The following is an 18,011-nucleotide window of genomic DNA, read 5'->3' as shown; positions in this document are numbered from 1 at the left end:
TCTCTGCAGGTCATTCACTAGGTCCCCCCGTGTGGTTCTGGGATTTTTGCTCACCGGTCTTGTGATCATTTTGACCCCACGGGGTGAGATCTTGCGTGGAGCCCCAGATCGAGGGAGATTATCAGTGGTCTTGTATGTCTTCCATTTCCTAATAATTGCTCCCACAGTTGATTTCTTCAAACCAAGCTGCTTACGTATTGCAGATTCAGTCTTCCCAGCCTGGTGCAGGTCTACAATTTTGACAGCTCTCTGGTCTTGGCCATAGCGGAGTTTGGAGTGTGACTGTTTGAGGTTGTGGACAGGTGTCTTTTATACTGATAACAAGTCCAAACAGGTGTCATTAATACAGGTAACGAGTGGAGGACAGAGGAGCCTCTTAAAGAAGAAGTTACAGGTCTGTGAGAGCCAGAACCAAATACTTATTTTCCACCATAATTTGCAAATAAATTCATTAAAAATCCTACAATGTGATTTTCTGGAAAAAAAAATCTCAATTTGTCTGTCATAGTTGACGTCTGTCCATTATTTCCAAGGTAATGTACAGAATGGAGGCGTTTGACCCTTACTTAACATGATTTTTGGATGACTACATCATCTCTGTACCCCACACATACACATATCAGTAAGGTCCCGCAGTCTAGCAGAGAATTTCAAACACAGATTCAATCACAAAGTCCAGGGAGGTTTTCAATGCCTTGCAAAGAAAGGTAGATGGGTAAAAATAAAAAGAGCAGACATTAAATATCCCTTTGATCATGGTGAAGTTATTAGTTACACTTTGGATGGTGTATCAATACACCCAGTCACTACAAAGATACAGGCATTCTCCCTAACTCAGTTGCTAGAGAGGAAGGAACACACTGCTCAGGGATTTCACCATGGTGACTTTAAAACAGTTACAAAGTTTAATGGCTTTTACAAGAGAAAACTTGAGGATGGATCAACAACATTGTAGTTACTCCACAATACTAACCTAATTGACAGGCATTGAAGTGGGGCAAATCCAACACAACACATCACTGAGTAACTTCCTCCTTCTTTTCAAGAATGGTGATGGCTGCATCATAGTATGGGAATGCTTGAAATCGGCAAAGACGAATGAAAAGAAACAGGGTGAAGCTAAGCACATGCAAAATCTTAGAGGAAAACCTGCTTCAGTCTGCTTTACACCAGACACTGGGAGAGGAATGCACCTTTCAGCAGGACAATAACCTACAACACAAAGCCAAATCTACACTGGACTTGCTTACCAAGAAGACAGTGAATGTTCCTGAGTAGCCAAGTTACAGTTTTGACTTAAAACTGTTGAAAATCTGTCAAGACCTGAAAATTGTTGTGTAGTCATGATCCCCAACACCTTGACAGAGCTTGCATAATTTTGAAAAGATGCAAAGCTCTTATGAGACTTACACAAGAAGACTTACAGCTGTAATCGCTGCCAAAGGTGTTTCCCCCTGTTCAGAGAAATTAGTCATTGAAGTTGTTAGGTTCATGTCACATTATACATCTTGATGTTTACAGGTTTTGCCCACTAGATGGTGTTGTTCCTGCTATTAGGTGGATATTCAATATTAAAGGGGATAATTCATCCAAATTATAAAATTACATATTGGTTTCCTTACCCTATAAGCAGTCTATGGATACCAATCCATGCTTTGGTTTTGTTTACCTGGTCACAGTTTCAAATGCAAACGTTTTAGCATTTATGGTACAAATCCAATGCAATTCAATGATACCTATATCAGCATTTTTGCACTTTGTGTCCAAATCATATTATGTAACTTCATTGAGTTACTCAATCAATCTTTTTATACTTTAGAATGACTTCGACATGAACCGCGAAAATGCTAATATATGTACAATTGCATTGGATTTGTGCCATGACAGGGATATTGGGGAAGAGATGGATATTCCAGCGGAACAATCCATCCCTCTGACCCATGATTTTAAGACCCCATTTCCACTTTCTCTGCATTGCTGGGAGTGGCGGCAAAGCTGTACCCTTTCCCTCTGGTTAGACCAGACGTTGCAGAAGGGTTATGCCATCCAATTTCATCGGACCCCTCTCCCATTCAGGGGGGTGATGGAGACGGTGATGAAAACGGCCAAAAAAGTTGCCGCTCTCATTGCAGAGGTTACGGAACTTTTGGCGAAGGAGGCGGTCACAGTAGTTCCCTGGGAGCAAAGGAACAAAGGGCTATATTAGCCCTATTTCCTGGTGCCTAAAAAGACAAGGGGAATGAGACCGATATTGGATTTACGCATTCTCAACGAGAGCGTAGCCAAATGGCCCTTCCGAATGCTAACGACAAAATGTCTACTGGAATGTGTGATTTTGTACGAGTATAGACCTTAAGGACGCGTACTTTCATGTGCCGGTGCAGCCGCGTCATCTCGCACGTTTTCCAAATGTGTGGAGGCGGCATTGGAACCGTTGCGTCGTCAGGGAATAAGGCTACTAGCCTACCTAGACGACCTAGGGGTTCTCGCTCCGTCAGCAGAGCTGGTGTTCACTCACACAACACAGACAGTGATTCATCTCACGCGTCTGGGGTTCGCTGTGAATGGGAAAAAGAGCGCACCCTGGCCCATTCATCAGATTGTCTATCTGGGGATAAAGATAGACACTGTAACGATGAGAGCTCGAATTTCGGACCCACGAAGGGTTGCTATGTTGCTAGCCCTACGAAGGTTTTGTCCGAATCACACGGTAACGGCGCTTTCGGTCATGTCACTCTTGGGTCTCATGTCGTCGGCCCATTTCGTGGTTCCGCTGGGACTCCTGCGCATGCGCAGGATACAGCGATGGTTCGCCCAACTACGACTAGACCCAGTGCGTCAACGTTGTCAGTTGGTGGTGGTTCCCCTATCGCTCAGTGCAGATCTGAACTATTGGAGAGACCGTGTGTTCTCACACACGGAATCCCAATAGGCAAAGTGTAATCCTACATTTTACAGATGCCTCTCTGACTGGATGGGGAGGAACATGTCAGACCCAAGCGATAGGAGGTATGTGGCCTCTTTCGAGTCGTCACATCAACCTCTTAGAGTTGGAAACGGTTCTACTGGTTCTGACCCACTTTGCGTCTACCCTTCGGGGTCGCGATGTGCTGGTCTGGTCAGACAACCGAACCACAGTAGCCCACATCAATCGCCAGGGAGGAGTCAGGTCTCCTGCACGAGCACCTTCGCTCATTGAGAGCAACACACATTCCAGGCTACTTGAACGTAGGGGCAGACATCATGTCTCGAGGGGGTCCTCGGGACGACGAGTGGCGTCTGCACCCGAACATCGTTCTCCAAATTTGGGAACGGTTCGGGAGAGGTGGATCTATTTGCATCACGCGTGAACCCGCATTGCCCTCTTTGGTTCTCTCTTCGAGCTCAGGACGAACCGCCACTTGGAAGGGACGCATTTGTGCACTGACCGTGGCCGAGAGTTCTCCTGTATGCTTTCCCACCGCTGTCCTGCATTCTCCCACTGTTAGCCAGGATGAGATCAGGCGGGCTGTCAATCATATTGGTGGCTCCCGATCGCCCAGGGGCTCCATGGTTCGCGGAGATGATTCAGATGTTGATTGCACCACCTTGGCCAATTCCACATCAACGGGACACGTTGTCTCAGGCGGGAGGCACGATAGGGCAGTTGCCCATAATCGGCCAACCACTGAAGGCTTGGCTCCTGAGAGAGACAGGCTAGAGCGCCGTGGGTTATCTGATTCTGTAATCAGAACCATACAGGGTTCACGTGCCGGTTCCACTTCCAGGGTTTATGCCAGCAAATGGAACGTGTTTTCACAGTGGTGTGCCACAGAAAATGTGGACCCCGTGTGCTGTCAGGTTGAGAGTGTTCTATCGTTCCTATAGTTCTTATTTGATAAGCAATGATCGCCCACCACCATTAAGGTGTTTGCAGCGGCGATTTCGGATTGTCATGAGGGATTTGGCAGAGACATTGTCTTCAGCCACCCTCTGGTGAAACGTTTCCTTTTGGGAACACGGCGGCTTAGGCCAACGCCTAGAGCCACGGTTCCTCAGTGGGATTTGGCTCTGGTACTCGAAGCGCTCTGCGAGCCACCGTTTGAACCATTGAACCAAATTCCCCTCAAGATGCTGTCTTTGAAGACGGCACTGTTGCTCGCTTTGACTACTGCTAAGCGTGTCAGTGATTTGTGTGCTCTTTCGACGAGACCCGACTGCCTTGCCATTAATGGCGATTTGAGCAGAGCGGTGTTACGTCCTAACCTGGCATTTATGCCGAAGGTTATTAAGAGCTCATATAGATCACAGACCGTGGAGCTGTGGGCTTTTTCTCCCCCTCCCCATTGGGAGAGGAGAGAGGAAAGGCTCCATCGCCTGTGCCCAGTGTGCGCTTTGGCGTGTTACGTTGAGCGCACAGAAGCAATTAGGTCATCACGTCAGCTGTTTGTGTGTCACGGTGCGGCTGCACTAGGTAGACCACTTTTGAAACAGCGTCTATCTCATTGGCTTTGCGAAGGCATTAAGACAGCTTATGAGGCAGCGGGGCGACAATTGCCTCAGGGTATAAGAGCCCACTCCACTCGTGGAGTAGCGGCTTCTATTGCCCTTTTCAGAGGAACAGGGGTAGAGGATATTTGTGCAGCGGCGTCGTGGTCGTCACCATCTCCATTTATCAGTTTCTATCTCTTGGATATGTCTTCTAACTCTTTGGCTCGGTCTGTACTCAGTGTAGCTGATGGGAGGCCTTGAGCTAGGAGAAAGGAATGCAGGACTAAAGAGGTAGGTCTCTTTCAGGTCCGCTCCTGTTAGAGGGAGACATAAATGACTGACATGTTCAGTACAGTAGAGGGAATGTTATTAATCTGCCCACCAGTGTTACTGGGTTGGGGGAGGATGATGAGGGAAATAGTTTTTGTAACTTTGTTACATTACTATTAGATCGGTCATAAAATATTGATGGAATTGTGACATCATCTATCTGCGCAGATTAGTATGGCTCATATTCTGGTTATCTGCCCACTAGACATTGGCAATGCCATTGGACTAGGTGGGGCGGATTTGTACCGAGGACACAGTATATTGTGACACAGTGTGTTACAGTACTGTGGGACTTGGTCGCAGCCATTGCTAGGCCCGACCTTTTCATTTAAGTGGAAAGTGTTGGGCTCGGCAGGGAGTACATTTTGGAGCGTTGCGCTCCACCTTAAACCAATAGGAGCAGAGCTCCCCTAGGGGCAGAGCTCCATGATATAGAACGATAGTTACCGGAGTTGTAACTCCAGTTCTATGAGTGGAGCGGAGCCCCATAGGACTTAAGGCCTTGCCGACCCTCCAGTCTCGCTGAAGATAATTCTCGGGAGGCTGATTGAGGGGAAGCGTCCCCTCTTATAGGGACACCTGTACTCCTATTGGCTGCAGGTGTGTGCATAATTTTGTTCGCTGCCTAGGCAGCGGGGTAAACCAATAGGAGCAGAGCTCCCCTATGGGGCTCCGCTCCACTCATAGAACTGGAGTTACAACTCCGGTAACTATCGTTTCATGTCTCTCCATCCCATCCCCACTCCCAAAGTTTAAAGAGGGGAGTATGTCACCTCTTAAGTATTATCAAAGAGGACTAAACCCTGAGGTGTGATTTGATCAGCCTATCTTGTGCTGCAACTTAGAAGAACTCCACAACCCCCTACCTACCTACCTACCTACCAGTGGAGACTCCTCAGAGGAGGAAGGGGAGGACCATCCTCCTCAGTGAATTTCATTACCAGTTCAAAACATTACCAGTTATCATTTTTAGATAAAACTATGCTAAATATAATCACGTCACCAAATAATTGATTAAAACACACTATTTTGCAAATAAGGTATACAGTAGCCTCCAAAGCACTCTGTAGGGTAGCACCATGGTGTAGCCGGAGGACAGCTAGCTTCCATCATCCTCTGGGTACATTGACTTCAATACAAAACATAGGAGGCTCATGGTTCTCACCCCCTTCCATAGACTTACACAGCAATTGTTTATGACAACTTCCGGAGGACGTCCTCCAACCTATCAGAACTCTTGCAGCATGAACTGACATGTTGTCCACCCAATCAAATCAAATCAAATTGTATTTGTCACATGCACCGAATACAACAGGTATAGATAGACCTTACCATGAAAAGCTTACTTACAAGCCCTTAACCAACAATGCAGTTAAAGAAAGAGTTAAGAAAATATTTACTAAATAAACTCAAGTTTAAAAAAAAAAGCGCTATAAAATAACAATAATGAGGCTATATACAGGGGGTACCGGTACCGAGTCAATGTGCGGGGGTACAGGTTAGTCGAGGTAATGTAGGTAGGGGTAAAGCTGTAGCTTATGAAAGCATAAGCTACAGCTAGCTAGCACTGCAGTGCATAAAATGTGGTGAGTAGTTGACTCAAAGAGAGAGAAAGACAATAGTTGAACAGTTTTGAACAAATTAATTTCTTACAAAATGACGGAGATTACGTCTTTTTTTTCCACTTACTTAGCTAGCAAATGCAGCTAGCTAGTTCAGTCTACTGAAACACCCTGCTCAAACAGAGGGATGATATGTTAGCTAGCTGGCTATGACTATCCAACACAACACTGGAACTCTTCCAAGTCAAGGTAAGCTTCTGTAACTGCTTACTGACTGTCTTGTTTTGCACGCTTTGTACAAAATAATAAAATGCAGTACGACAGGATCTTTATAAATGTAGCTCTTTATTAACTAGTTAAAACTGGCATGTTCACGTGTCTCCGGCCATGATCAACTGAAAATGACTTCACAACCTGGGTGGTCTTAACCAATCATAGCACAGTATGATACGACTGTAGAATGCAACCAATTACAATTCAGTATGTTGACACATATGAATATTACACTGACTGTACACCGTAACGTTACTGCATGATTGTAGCGGGTTTACTAACGCGTATTAGCTATGCTGACTATGACGTTACTTTAGCAAATATGGTGACAACGATGTAGGCTGTGTGTAGCAGTTTGGCTTGGAAAGGTATTTTCGCCTGGTCACATACAGCTGATGTGTTGTGCATTGAAGTCCACAAGCGAAGGGAAGAGGTAAGAGGAGGAGAGCGCATGCGAGAAGGACTACAACATGGCTGCTATGAAAGTGAACTGTGTTTTACGCGTGATCAGGGGTGTATTCATTCCGCTGATTCAAATTGAAAAACTTTCTTCAACGGAAGGAAACGGAACAAAACGGGGATAACATACCTGAATTTGTCCAAAACTCTTGTTTGTAACTGTTGGACTAATGATTACACCCTATATAAGCTAGATGCAGGCAAGAGTGTGCAAGGTGGTATTGAATGTCACTGTCAGTCCATGTGTCACTGTCTGTCACCTCAAATTTGTCTCTCGAGCTGTGTGCATCTACATAGTAAACTTTAATTCATAGGCTAGGTAGTAGCAACCTCATGATGGACACTCATCTTAAACAGCGCTGACCGCCACTGCTACCTACCTACCTACCACACGAGGCCGATACCAATGTCTTTCTCTGTAGAGGCAGCGGTGAAAGCCCTTGTCTTTCTCACTTTGAACTTACAGTATGATCCAGATGATGATATGCTTCTCAAAATATAATGTTATTTTGTTTCCTTTGTGTCCCAGCGGGATGCATGTTCTAGAGGATTCTACTCAGTTATGGAGGACTTTTCCTAATTTATTTCAGTGCTTGACTTCTTACCACCATCAGGTTGAGAAGGTTGATACCAGCAGCGATGTTCTCACCATATTCACAAACATCATGTCAGTGGTGGTCTACATGTGCTCTTTATAAATAACGGTGGATATACAGTGCATTCAAAAAGTATTCAGACCTTTTGACTTTTTCCACATTTTGTTACATTACAGCCTTAATCTGGAATTGATTAAATTCTTAGATGTTGAAGATAACATTTCAGAAAGATGAAGCAATCAAACAGGCTTAGACTTTAATCATATTTGAGTTCTTAAGCTTGCTGACTATGTTCCATATTCATGAAGTCCGTGTGTATAGTCACTGAAGAGTAGGGGCATGCTTTAGAGTAGGATTAAGTGTTTTAGTACTCACTTTACTAGAGGGGGAATGAGCCCTTTGCTTATGGGTATGTTGCCAAATTTAATTAATGCCAAGTTATGGTTCTTCTCAAAATCGAATGAAACCTTATACTTGTGTTCATGAGGCTGTGGGTTCCTTTATGAGATATACTATACAATCACAAAACACATCCTATTCTCAGCAGGACACAGGTTATTCTCAGCAGGACTTGGCCCCATACACTAAACACTGTCCGTAACAGATTCCAGACATAGAAAACCGAGACTGAGGGCCAATGGTGATTTTTGGAAAGAAAGCATTGTTCGTTGATTTCGATCTGCCTCAAAAGAACATGATGACTGACTTTTATCACGGTTCTCTGATCTGTAGATTAAATGGCAAGAGACCCGCTAATTGCAGCCAGATTGAAGACGAATACATTCCTTTAACCTCTTAAGGATCAGACATATCCAAATCTAACTGCCTGTAGCTCAGGACCTGAAGCAAGGATATGCATATTATTGATACCATTTGAAAGGAAACACTTTGAAGTTTGTGGAAATGTGAAATAAATGTAGGAGAATATAACACATTAGATCTGGTAAAAGATAATACAAACAAAAAAACATGCGTTTTTTAGTTTTAGTTTTTCGTCATCTTTGAAATGCAAGAGAAAGGCCACAATATAATATTGCAGTTTAGGAGCGATTTCGATTTTGGCCAATAGATGGCAGCAGTGTGTGTGCAAAGTTTCAGATTGATCCAGTGAAGCATTGCACTACTGGACTATTTTCTATCAAGTCTGCACAAATGTGCCGAATTGGTCAATTGATACATTTTCAAGTACATAACTATAGAGAACATACAAAAATTATATGGTAATACAAAATGTAAGTTTATACACTCCCAGCAGTGTCATACATGATGGATCATTAGCTTATACACTAACTTTCACATATCTAGATGGCCGGGCAGGGTGGGTGTGGAGCCAGAGACAGCAGGGGTTCAAACTGTAGAACCCATTTCCTACATTTTAATATAAAAATTGATTTTATCAAACAAAACTATGCTATATTTTATCTCTGGGACCCTTAGGATGACAAATCAGAGCAAGATTACTGAATGTAAGTACATTATTTACCTTCAGAGGTGAATGTATCAAACCAGTTGCCGTGATACGTTTTTTGTTGTTGTGCACTCCCCTCAAACAATAGCATGGTATTTTTTCACTGTAATAGCTACTGTAAATTGGACAGTGCAGTTAGATTAACAAAAATTTCAGCTTTCTGCCCATATAAGACATGTCTATGTCCTGGAAAGTTTTCTGTTACTTACAACAGTCATGCTAATCACATTAGCGCACTTTAGCTCAACCGTCCCGTATACTGGACACCGATCCCGTAGAGGTTAACACTTATTGAAACCTACTTTCTTCACATTGCATTGCTAAACTCTACACGACGATTGGTGCAATAGCCTGCTATATTTGTTTGTTGAGAGTCCCAAACCCAAATTGGTGTGTAGCATTAACGGTCAATCCCAGGAAACCATTAGACTTATTAGATTCAGGAAACCAGCCCCTCTGTCTCTGTGAAAGCATTTTGGGGGAGGCAGAATCAAGTAACAAACGAAGCAAATTCAATACATTCTCCCCACCAATGCATTCTAATGAGAATGAGGTCCTGCTAATTGCCAACATGTGTGCTTTAAATAAGTTAATGGGCCTCTTTTCTGTTTTCTTGGCTCTTGCAGATGTTAATGAATGCGAGAAAGACCCGTGTAAAAATGGTGGGATCTGCACAGATCTGGTTGCCAACTACTCTTGCGAATGCCCTGGGGAGTACATGGGAAGGAACTGCCAATACAGTAAGTGCTGTGTTTTTTGTTTATTTGATCTTCCTCTTATCTTTTCTCTTCTATTTCATGATCACCCTTGCCTGGCTTTTCTGCGTACAACTGATGACGTTGGTAGCTACTGCTGGCAAACAGGGCAAGAACATTCTTTCATTTTGTGAGGCTTTAGGGAATGGGATCATTCCATCTCTTTCTTTATCTCTCTATCCATCTTTCTGTATCTAAATCCACACGCGTCTTCATCTGTGTGCTGCGGAGATTGTTGTGAAGATTCAGGGTTGTTCAAGATGAGACTGACTTTGTCAAAAGCTCCTCCATGACTGCAGACAATCAATGAGCAGACGTTGCAAGACACACAAACACACACACCAACACACACACACATACACACACACACACACACACACACACACACACACACACACACACACACATATATTCTTAACCTTACCCAGACATCACTAGACATATTCCCTGTATAGGGACAGGCACAATCTCTTATAGTTACAGCAATGTGCTAGTTTTGAGTAGTCCGGTGGGAGCTGAACTGAATATTTTATAACTCAGGCATTGGAGCAACTTGTGGCACCGTCTAGCAGAGATTTTTTGAAAGAGAAGCAAAAGATGTTGCCAGAGAATGTATAATATGTAGTCAAGTACAGCTGCGGTGGTTTAGTATTAAAGTTGTCATTGAAAACGATAAGACCACACACATTTATGTATAATCAGTCCTTGTATTATAATTTACCTGTAGAGTACAATCTTCTATTATTTACATTTACATTTTAGTCATTTAGCAGACGCTCTTATCCAGAGCGACTTGCAGTTAGTGAGTGCATACATATTTTTTTTATTTTTCATACCGGCCCCCTGTGGGAATCGAACCACAACCCTGGCGTTGCAAACGCCTTGCTCTACCAACTGAGCTACATCCCTGCTGGCCATTCCCTCCCCTACTCTGGATGACGCTGGGCCAATTGTGCGCCACCCCATTATTGTCTCATTGGATCCATATCAAATCTTAAATTACGATCATATACTACATCATTTCATAATGTGTGGCTATGAGGAATGTTTGGGCTTTAATTTGAAACATCTTGCCATGACATCACAACCAACACATATGGATAGACCACTCACCCCCCCCCCCCCCCCCCCCCCAAAAAAAAATAATAAAATAAAATGGATGACAAACTTTTTCCCAGAAAGCATAGTTAATGCTTTTCAGGAAGAAGACAAATCATTTCCTTCATTTCCTGTCTTTTATTTTGTGGTGGGTCAAATAAGTGAAGTCACTCATTAACAAATATCCGGCATTTTCTCCTTAGCATTGCTTATTCATAGAAACCCCTTCATATCAGTTATGCAACCACAGTTATGAGTTCCGAGACGATTACCCACTTATTTGATCAGCATCAATCAGCGGAAATATGGCACCACAGTGGATACCATTTCCACCAGCATTGTTTGGTCTCTTTGATGCCCTGACTTTTTGAATCAGACCAGGGTTGGGAGCCTTGAACTATTTTTCAACCTGGCTTCTGTGCTTCGGCACAGCCGTTGCTGTGAAGAAGGTTGTTTGCGGGATTAACTGAAGTCTGCACATGCCAGATAGCAGAGTTTTTTTCAAACAGAGGGAAATATCACTAAAAAGTGCCTCAGCATTTACAGTCTGTAAACAATTTAATCTAGATATGCTCCAGAAAATCGTCATTATTTCCTTATGTTTGTATTTTGTAAAGACCCCAAGTGTGAAGGTTGTCTTTTTTACCTTATCATCATGACATTTTCAATGTCTGAACAATTTCTATGGATTAATAACAACCCTATTGTGTTGTAGAACATTGTTATTGTGCACTGCAACCCATTGAAATGGGAAATACATTTAATTGTTTGCTATAGATATTCCATCTGAATAATGGTTCTGTAAAGTTAGCCAGGTTGGCAGTAGAAAGCTCAAGCAAACAATGTCTGTGTGAACTGTTTCATAAAATGCGTAACATGAAAATCCATGTAAAGTTTGATTTTACCATTTGAAACCATGTCAAGTTGTCACGATCGTTTACGGATGAGACGGACCAAGGCGCAGCGTGATAAGCGTACATATTTATTAACGTACTGAACACGAACAAAACAACAAACAAACGATAGTGAAGTCCAAGGTAGACTAATAACATGCCTATACGGAACAAGATCCCACACAGACTGGTGCCAAACGGCTGCCTAAGTATGGTCCCCAATCAGAGACAACGAGCTACAGTTGCCTCTGATTGGGAACCACCCTGGCCAACATAGATCTAAATGATCTAGAACTAAACATAGAAAACAACACAACACGGAATATCCACACCCTGACTCAACAATTAAACGTCCCCTGAGTCAGGGCGTGACAGTACCCCCCCCCCCAAAGGTGCGGACTCCGACCGCGCCACATAAACATAACAGGGTAGGGGTCGGGTGGGCATTCCGCCTCGGAGGCGGATCCGGCTCCGGGCGTGACCACCACTTTCTCTCCACCTCCCTGTTGCGCCCCTGGTCTGGTCTGGACCTCGGCGCGCTGCTTCCCCTCTCCTTCCTCCCACGACGTACCAAGTCCTGTCTGGACCCTGGTGTGGGAGACCCCGAAAATGGAGAGGGGCTGACGTCTGGGTCTGGACTGGCACCGCTGACTAGAGCTGGACCCGACGACGGTGGATCGAACTGCACAGGCTCCGGACTGGAGCCGCTGACCGGAGCTGGACTGGGCACCGGTGGAGCGGACTTCTCTGGCTCCGGAGTGGAGCGGCTGACCGGAGCTGGACTGGACCCCGGTGGAGCGGATTGCTCTGGCTCCGGAGTGGATCCGCTGACTGGAGTTGGACCGGACCCCGGTGGAGCGGATTGCTCTGGCTCCGGAGTGGAGCAGCTGACCGGTGCCGGACCAGGCACCGGTGGAACAGGCACGGGCCGTGCCGGACTGGACACACGCACCACTGGCTTGGTGCGGGGAGTAGGAACGGGCCGGACCGGGCTGACGACGCGCACCACTGGCTTGGTGCGGGGAGCAGGAACGGGCCGTACCGGACTGGCGACGCGCACCACTGGCTTGGTGCGAGGGGCAGGAACAGGCCGGACCGGGCTGGCGACGCGCACCACTGGCCTGGTGCGAGGGACAGGAACAGGCCGGACCAGGCTGGCGACGCGCACCACTGGCTTGGTGCGAGGGACAGGAACAGGCCGGACCGGGCTGGCGACGCGCACCACTGGCTCTGTGCGGGGAGCAGGAACGGGCCGGGCTGGACTGGGAACACGCACCACTGGCTTGGTGTGGGTAGCAGGAACGGGCCGTACCGGACTGTGGAGGCGCACTGGAGGTCTGGAGCGGAGAGCTGACACAACCCGTCCTGGCTGAATGCCTACCTCCACACAATATGTGTGAGGCATTAGCACAGGACGTACGGGGCTGTGCACGCGTACTGACGATACAGCACGTAGCACCGGCGCAGTGTATACGGGACCGAGGAGGCGTACTGGAGACCACGAGCGTTGAGCCGGCACACCCCATCCTGGCTGAATGCCCATCTTCGCACGACACGTGCGTGGTGCTAGCACAGGACGTACAGGACTGTGCCGGAACACTCGCGGCACAGTACGTGGCTCCGCATAACACGGAGCCTGCCCAGTCACACGCTTCTTTGCATGAGTACGGGGAGTTGGCTCTGCTCTAACACTAGGCTCCGCCAACCACCCTTTTAGCCCCCCCCAAAAAAATTATTGGGGCTGTCTCTCGGGCTTCCTCCTCGGCCGGCACCCTCTGCGTTGCCGCTGCTCCTCTCTATAGCGTGCCTCCACAGTCTCCTCCCAAGGACGGCGATCCATTCCGGCCTGAATCTCCTCCCAAGTCTAGGATCCCTTCCCGTCCAGGATCTCCTCCCAGGTCCAGGCTGTCTGTTCCTGGACACGCTGCTTGGTTCTTAGTTGGTGGGATCTTCTGTCACGATCGTTTACGGATGAGACGGACCAAGGCGCAGCGTGATAATCGTACATATTTATTAACGTACTGAACACGAACAAAACAACAAACAAACGATACGTGAAGTCCAAGGTAGACTAATAACATACCTATACGGAACAAGATCCCACACAGAATGGTGCCAAACGGCTGCATAAGTATGGGCCCCAATCAGAGACAATGAGCTACAGCTGCCTCTGATTGGGAACCACCCTGGCCAACATAGATCTAAACGATCTAGAACTAAACATAGAAAACAACACAACACGGAATATCCACACCCTGACTCAACAATTAAACGTCCCCTGAGTCAGGGCGTGACACAATCCTGAAAAAGTCTGGTATTGTGAACACAGGAGGCTGCTGAGGGGAGAACGGTTCTTAATAATGGCCGGAACGGCGTACATGGAAACCATGTGCTTGATGTATTTGATACCATTCCACTAATTCTGCTCCAGCCATTACCACAAGCCTGTTTTCCCCAATTAAGGTGACACCAACCTCTTGTCATTGTGAAGCATGCTGAAAGGAAATCCATAACAAACTCTTTGAAATACATATCATGCATGTGAATAAACCAATCCATAAATCAGTAGCAAAACTCAAGGACATGTTATTGTAAATCTATCAGGCAATCTTCATCAGTTGAAAAGTAATTATTGGAAATGAACAGTGATACTTGTCTCAGATTTGACAGCACACATTTACTCATGGCAATGTCATGGGGGCAACCAGTGTCAGCCAATTGAATGCCTTGAACCAAAAATAATCTATTCCTTCAACCAGACCAAGGCAGCTTTCATCGAGTGCAAACCCTGTCTTTGATTTGGATGAAAGCTGGAGATCAGACAAAGGTAGACAAATACCTACTAAATGCTATTCTGAGAGCTGTATGGAGGAGAGAGGAAGTAGCCTACTCTAGATAGTTATTTGCTTATTTCCATTGCTGCACAGAATGAGAGGACTGCTCACTGTCTCATCATCTTCAAAAGTGGCTTGTTTTTCCAAACCCTGAAGCTTGTTGGCTCAAATAAACCTTGTTCATTAGTTAGGCAATTTCTGGGAATTAGGTCTGGTTTCCTGTCACTGTTAGCACCCTACTGTTATTGTCTCTGTGTAGCCTCGGGCTAATCGACATTTTACATTTTAGTCATTTAGCAGACACTCTTATCCAGAGCAACTTACTGTTAGTGAGTGCATACATTTTCATACTGGCCCCCCGTGGGAAACAAACCCACAACCCTGGCGTTGCAAGCGCCATGCTCTACCAACTGAGCTATATCACCAAGCAACTGCTACTGCCTGGAATGATTTTTTGGGAAGTCTTGAGTGTGTCATTCAATGGGGCCAATCCAGGGGTGGTTTACCTCAAGCAAAATGAGGGTAAGTGAGTTAAAGGACTGCCATGAGGATTGGTGAGAGTTCAGTTGGGACTCAATCACGCTAGTAAATGCCCACTGGCATGGTGTGTGTGTGCATTCACAGGTGTGTGTGTTTCTGTGTGTGCGTGCATCAAGTCAATGGGTATTCACAGTAAATGAGTAAAACATAATTCTGTGAGTGTGCATAAAAAATAAATAATAATCCACATATCAGAATGTTTGCTATTCTCTCCCCATTCCTCCAGTCTTTCTTCTCCTGAGTATTGTTGCGGTTGCGTTAATTTCAGTGTGGTTTAATTTGTTTGCGGCTGTAGGTAGGCCTTGAGGGAGATGGATTCAGCTTTCACATGGTAGCGACGGTGGCATTAGTGATGTGTGCTGTCGGAGGGGCTGATGTATGCACAGGGGGCAGCAGGCCGAGGCCTAGGGCCACCAACCACAGCTGCTCTGCTCTGACGGACGCACGGCTGGCAGACAGCTCATTAAAGATGCCCCTTCATCCCGACAAGGTGAACGTTGTCACAGAGTTGGAGTAGCGTTGTTAAAGTGTTGCTGCTAGGGTTGCTGCTATGGTTGGTAGAGAATGTCTACAACATTGTTAGTGTTTCGAACGCTTCTACAGTATTGATAAAGTGTTCGAGCATTTGCTAAGGCTTAGTTGCTGCAATGTTTTTCAGTGTTATACAATGGCTTCCCTGGCAGTACATTTGGGGAGTGCGGTGGGCGGGTAAACTGAACTAGTTTTCTGGACAGGCATTATATGATAAGGACATGGTTCATTGTGCATGATGCTGCCAGAGATTCCCTGACGAGTGTTTTAAAATACCCATTTCAAAAATACATTGAATGTCCTTGATTTAGTGTGTGTGTGTGGTAAGAGAGAGCAATAGATAGCTAGTGAGAGAGATTTTCAAACAAACTGTTTAGCATTTATGTCTACAGGTGTAAACTATGTTTAATCAGGAAGATACTTTTGGTCATGTAGTGTATGTGGACACCTGCTTGTCGAACATCTCATTCCAAAATCATGGGCATTAATATGGAGTTGGTCCCGCCTTTGATGCTATAACAGCCTCCACTCTTCTGGGAAGGCTTTCGACTAGATGTTGGAACATTGCTGTGGGGACTTGCTTCCATTCAGCCACAAGAGCATTAGGGAGGTTGGGTACTAATGTTGGGCAATTAGGCCTGGCTCGCAGTCGGCATTCCAATTCATCCCAAAGGTGTTTGATGGGGTTTAGGTCAACGCTCTGTGCAGGCCATTCAAGTTCTTTCACACCGATCTCGACAAACCAGTTCTGTATGGACCTCGCTTTGTGCACGGGGGCATTGTCATGCTGAAACAGGAAAGGGCCTTCCCCAAACAGTTACCACAAAGTTGGAAGCACATAATTGTCTAGAATGTAATTGTATGCTGTAGCATTAAGATTTCAGTTCAGTGGAACTACGTGGCGTAGTCCGAATCATGAAAAACAGCCCGAGACCATTATTCCTCCTCCACCAAACTTTACAGTTGGCTCTATGCATTCAGGGCAGGTAGCGTTCTCCTGGCATCCGCCAAAACCAGATTCACCTGTCGGACTGCCAGATGGTGAAGTGTGATTCATCACTCCAGAGAACGCGTTTCCACTGCTCCAGAGTTCAATGGCGGCGAGCTTTACTGCATTCCAGCCGACGCTTGGCTTTGCGCATGGCGATCTTAGGCTTGTGAGCGGCTGCTCGGCCATGGAAACCCATTTCAAGCTCCTGACGAACAGTTATTGTGCTGATGTTGCTTCCAGAGGCAGTTTGGAACTCGGTAGTGAGTGTCGCAACCGAGGACTGACGATTTTTACGCCTTACGCGCTTCACCACTCGCCGGTCCCGTTCTGTGAGCTTGTGTGCCCTACCACTTCGCGGCTGAGCCGTTGTTGCTCCTAGACATTTCCACTTCACAAAAACATCACTTACAATTAACCGGAGAAGCTCTAGCAGGGTTGAAATTTGACGAACTGACTTGTTGGAAAGGTGGCATCCTATGACGGTGCCATGTTGAAAGTCACTGATCTCTTCAGTAAGGCCATTCTTCTGCCAATGTTTGTCTATGGAGATTGCATGGCTGTGTTCTCGATATTATACACCTGTCAGCAACGGGTGTGGCTGAAATTGTCGAATCCACTCATTTAAAGGGGTGTCAACATATACTTATATATAGTGTAGTTTGCATCGTGCATCACACCAATTTACCGTTGTACTTTGAAAATATCACACAAATGAACAATATGACTTTGATAAATGCTTGCACTGATTTTCCTCAGTGTAGCTTCATGACAAACACACAGTATACCTTACAATATCCAATTCCAGATATGACAGAGTGCCCTATTATAATTAAAAACATTAGATATGTTAGACTGTGCACCTGTGGTCACAACACTGACTCGGATGTCCGGTATTAAAATGGCATTTAAATTTAATTTTTCGTGGTTACATTGCATGCTACTCATATCAGCTATACATTACTACTAATACAAAAAATCCAGGTGCGGTATTGAGTCATACAATGAGGGAAAATCAGAGTAGGAAATGTCAGAAAAAATCAATAATGAAAAAAAGAAGCCTTAGAAAATGAGTTATTTGTAGTGAAGATAAAATAACTAAATAAAGAGAAAAGAAGAAAGAAACAAGGCATATTGTTTTGACATTATTGAACTCTGAGTCACGAACGCAGCTCCGGAAAATAATTATTGTGGAAACTCGTCATGAATAGGTA

General features: G+C 45.3%; 1 protein-coding gene across 3 annotated transcripts in view; it reads left to right on the top strand.

Moving 5' to 3' along the window:
- The window catches only part of edil3a (EGF-like repeats and discoidin I-like domains 3a), a 306,460-nt gene that overhangs the window by 172,530 nt on the left and 115,919 nt on the right, over positions 1 to 18,011 (top strand). For all 3 annotated transcript variants that reach the window (XM_084180561.1, XM_084180559.1, XM_084180560.1), the window contains one exon: positions 9,785 to 9,898. In XM_084180561.1, the coding sequence (XP_084036687.1) occupies positions 9,785 to 9,898 (114 nt within the window). The remainder of the gene's footprint in view (positions 1 to 9,784; positions 9,899 to 18,011) is intronic.

The sequence above is a fragment of the Coregonus lavaretus genome, assembly GCF_964263955.1.
Source record: "Coregonus lavaretus genome assembly, chromosome: 17".
NCBI lineage: Eukaryota > Metazoa > Chordata > Actinopteri > Salmoniformes > Salmonidae > Coregonus > Coregonus lavaretus.
This window is presented reverse-complemented; position numbering and strand designations above follow the sequence as displayed.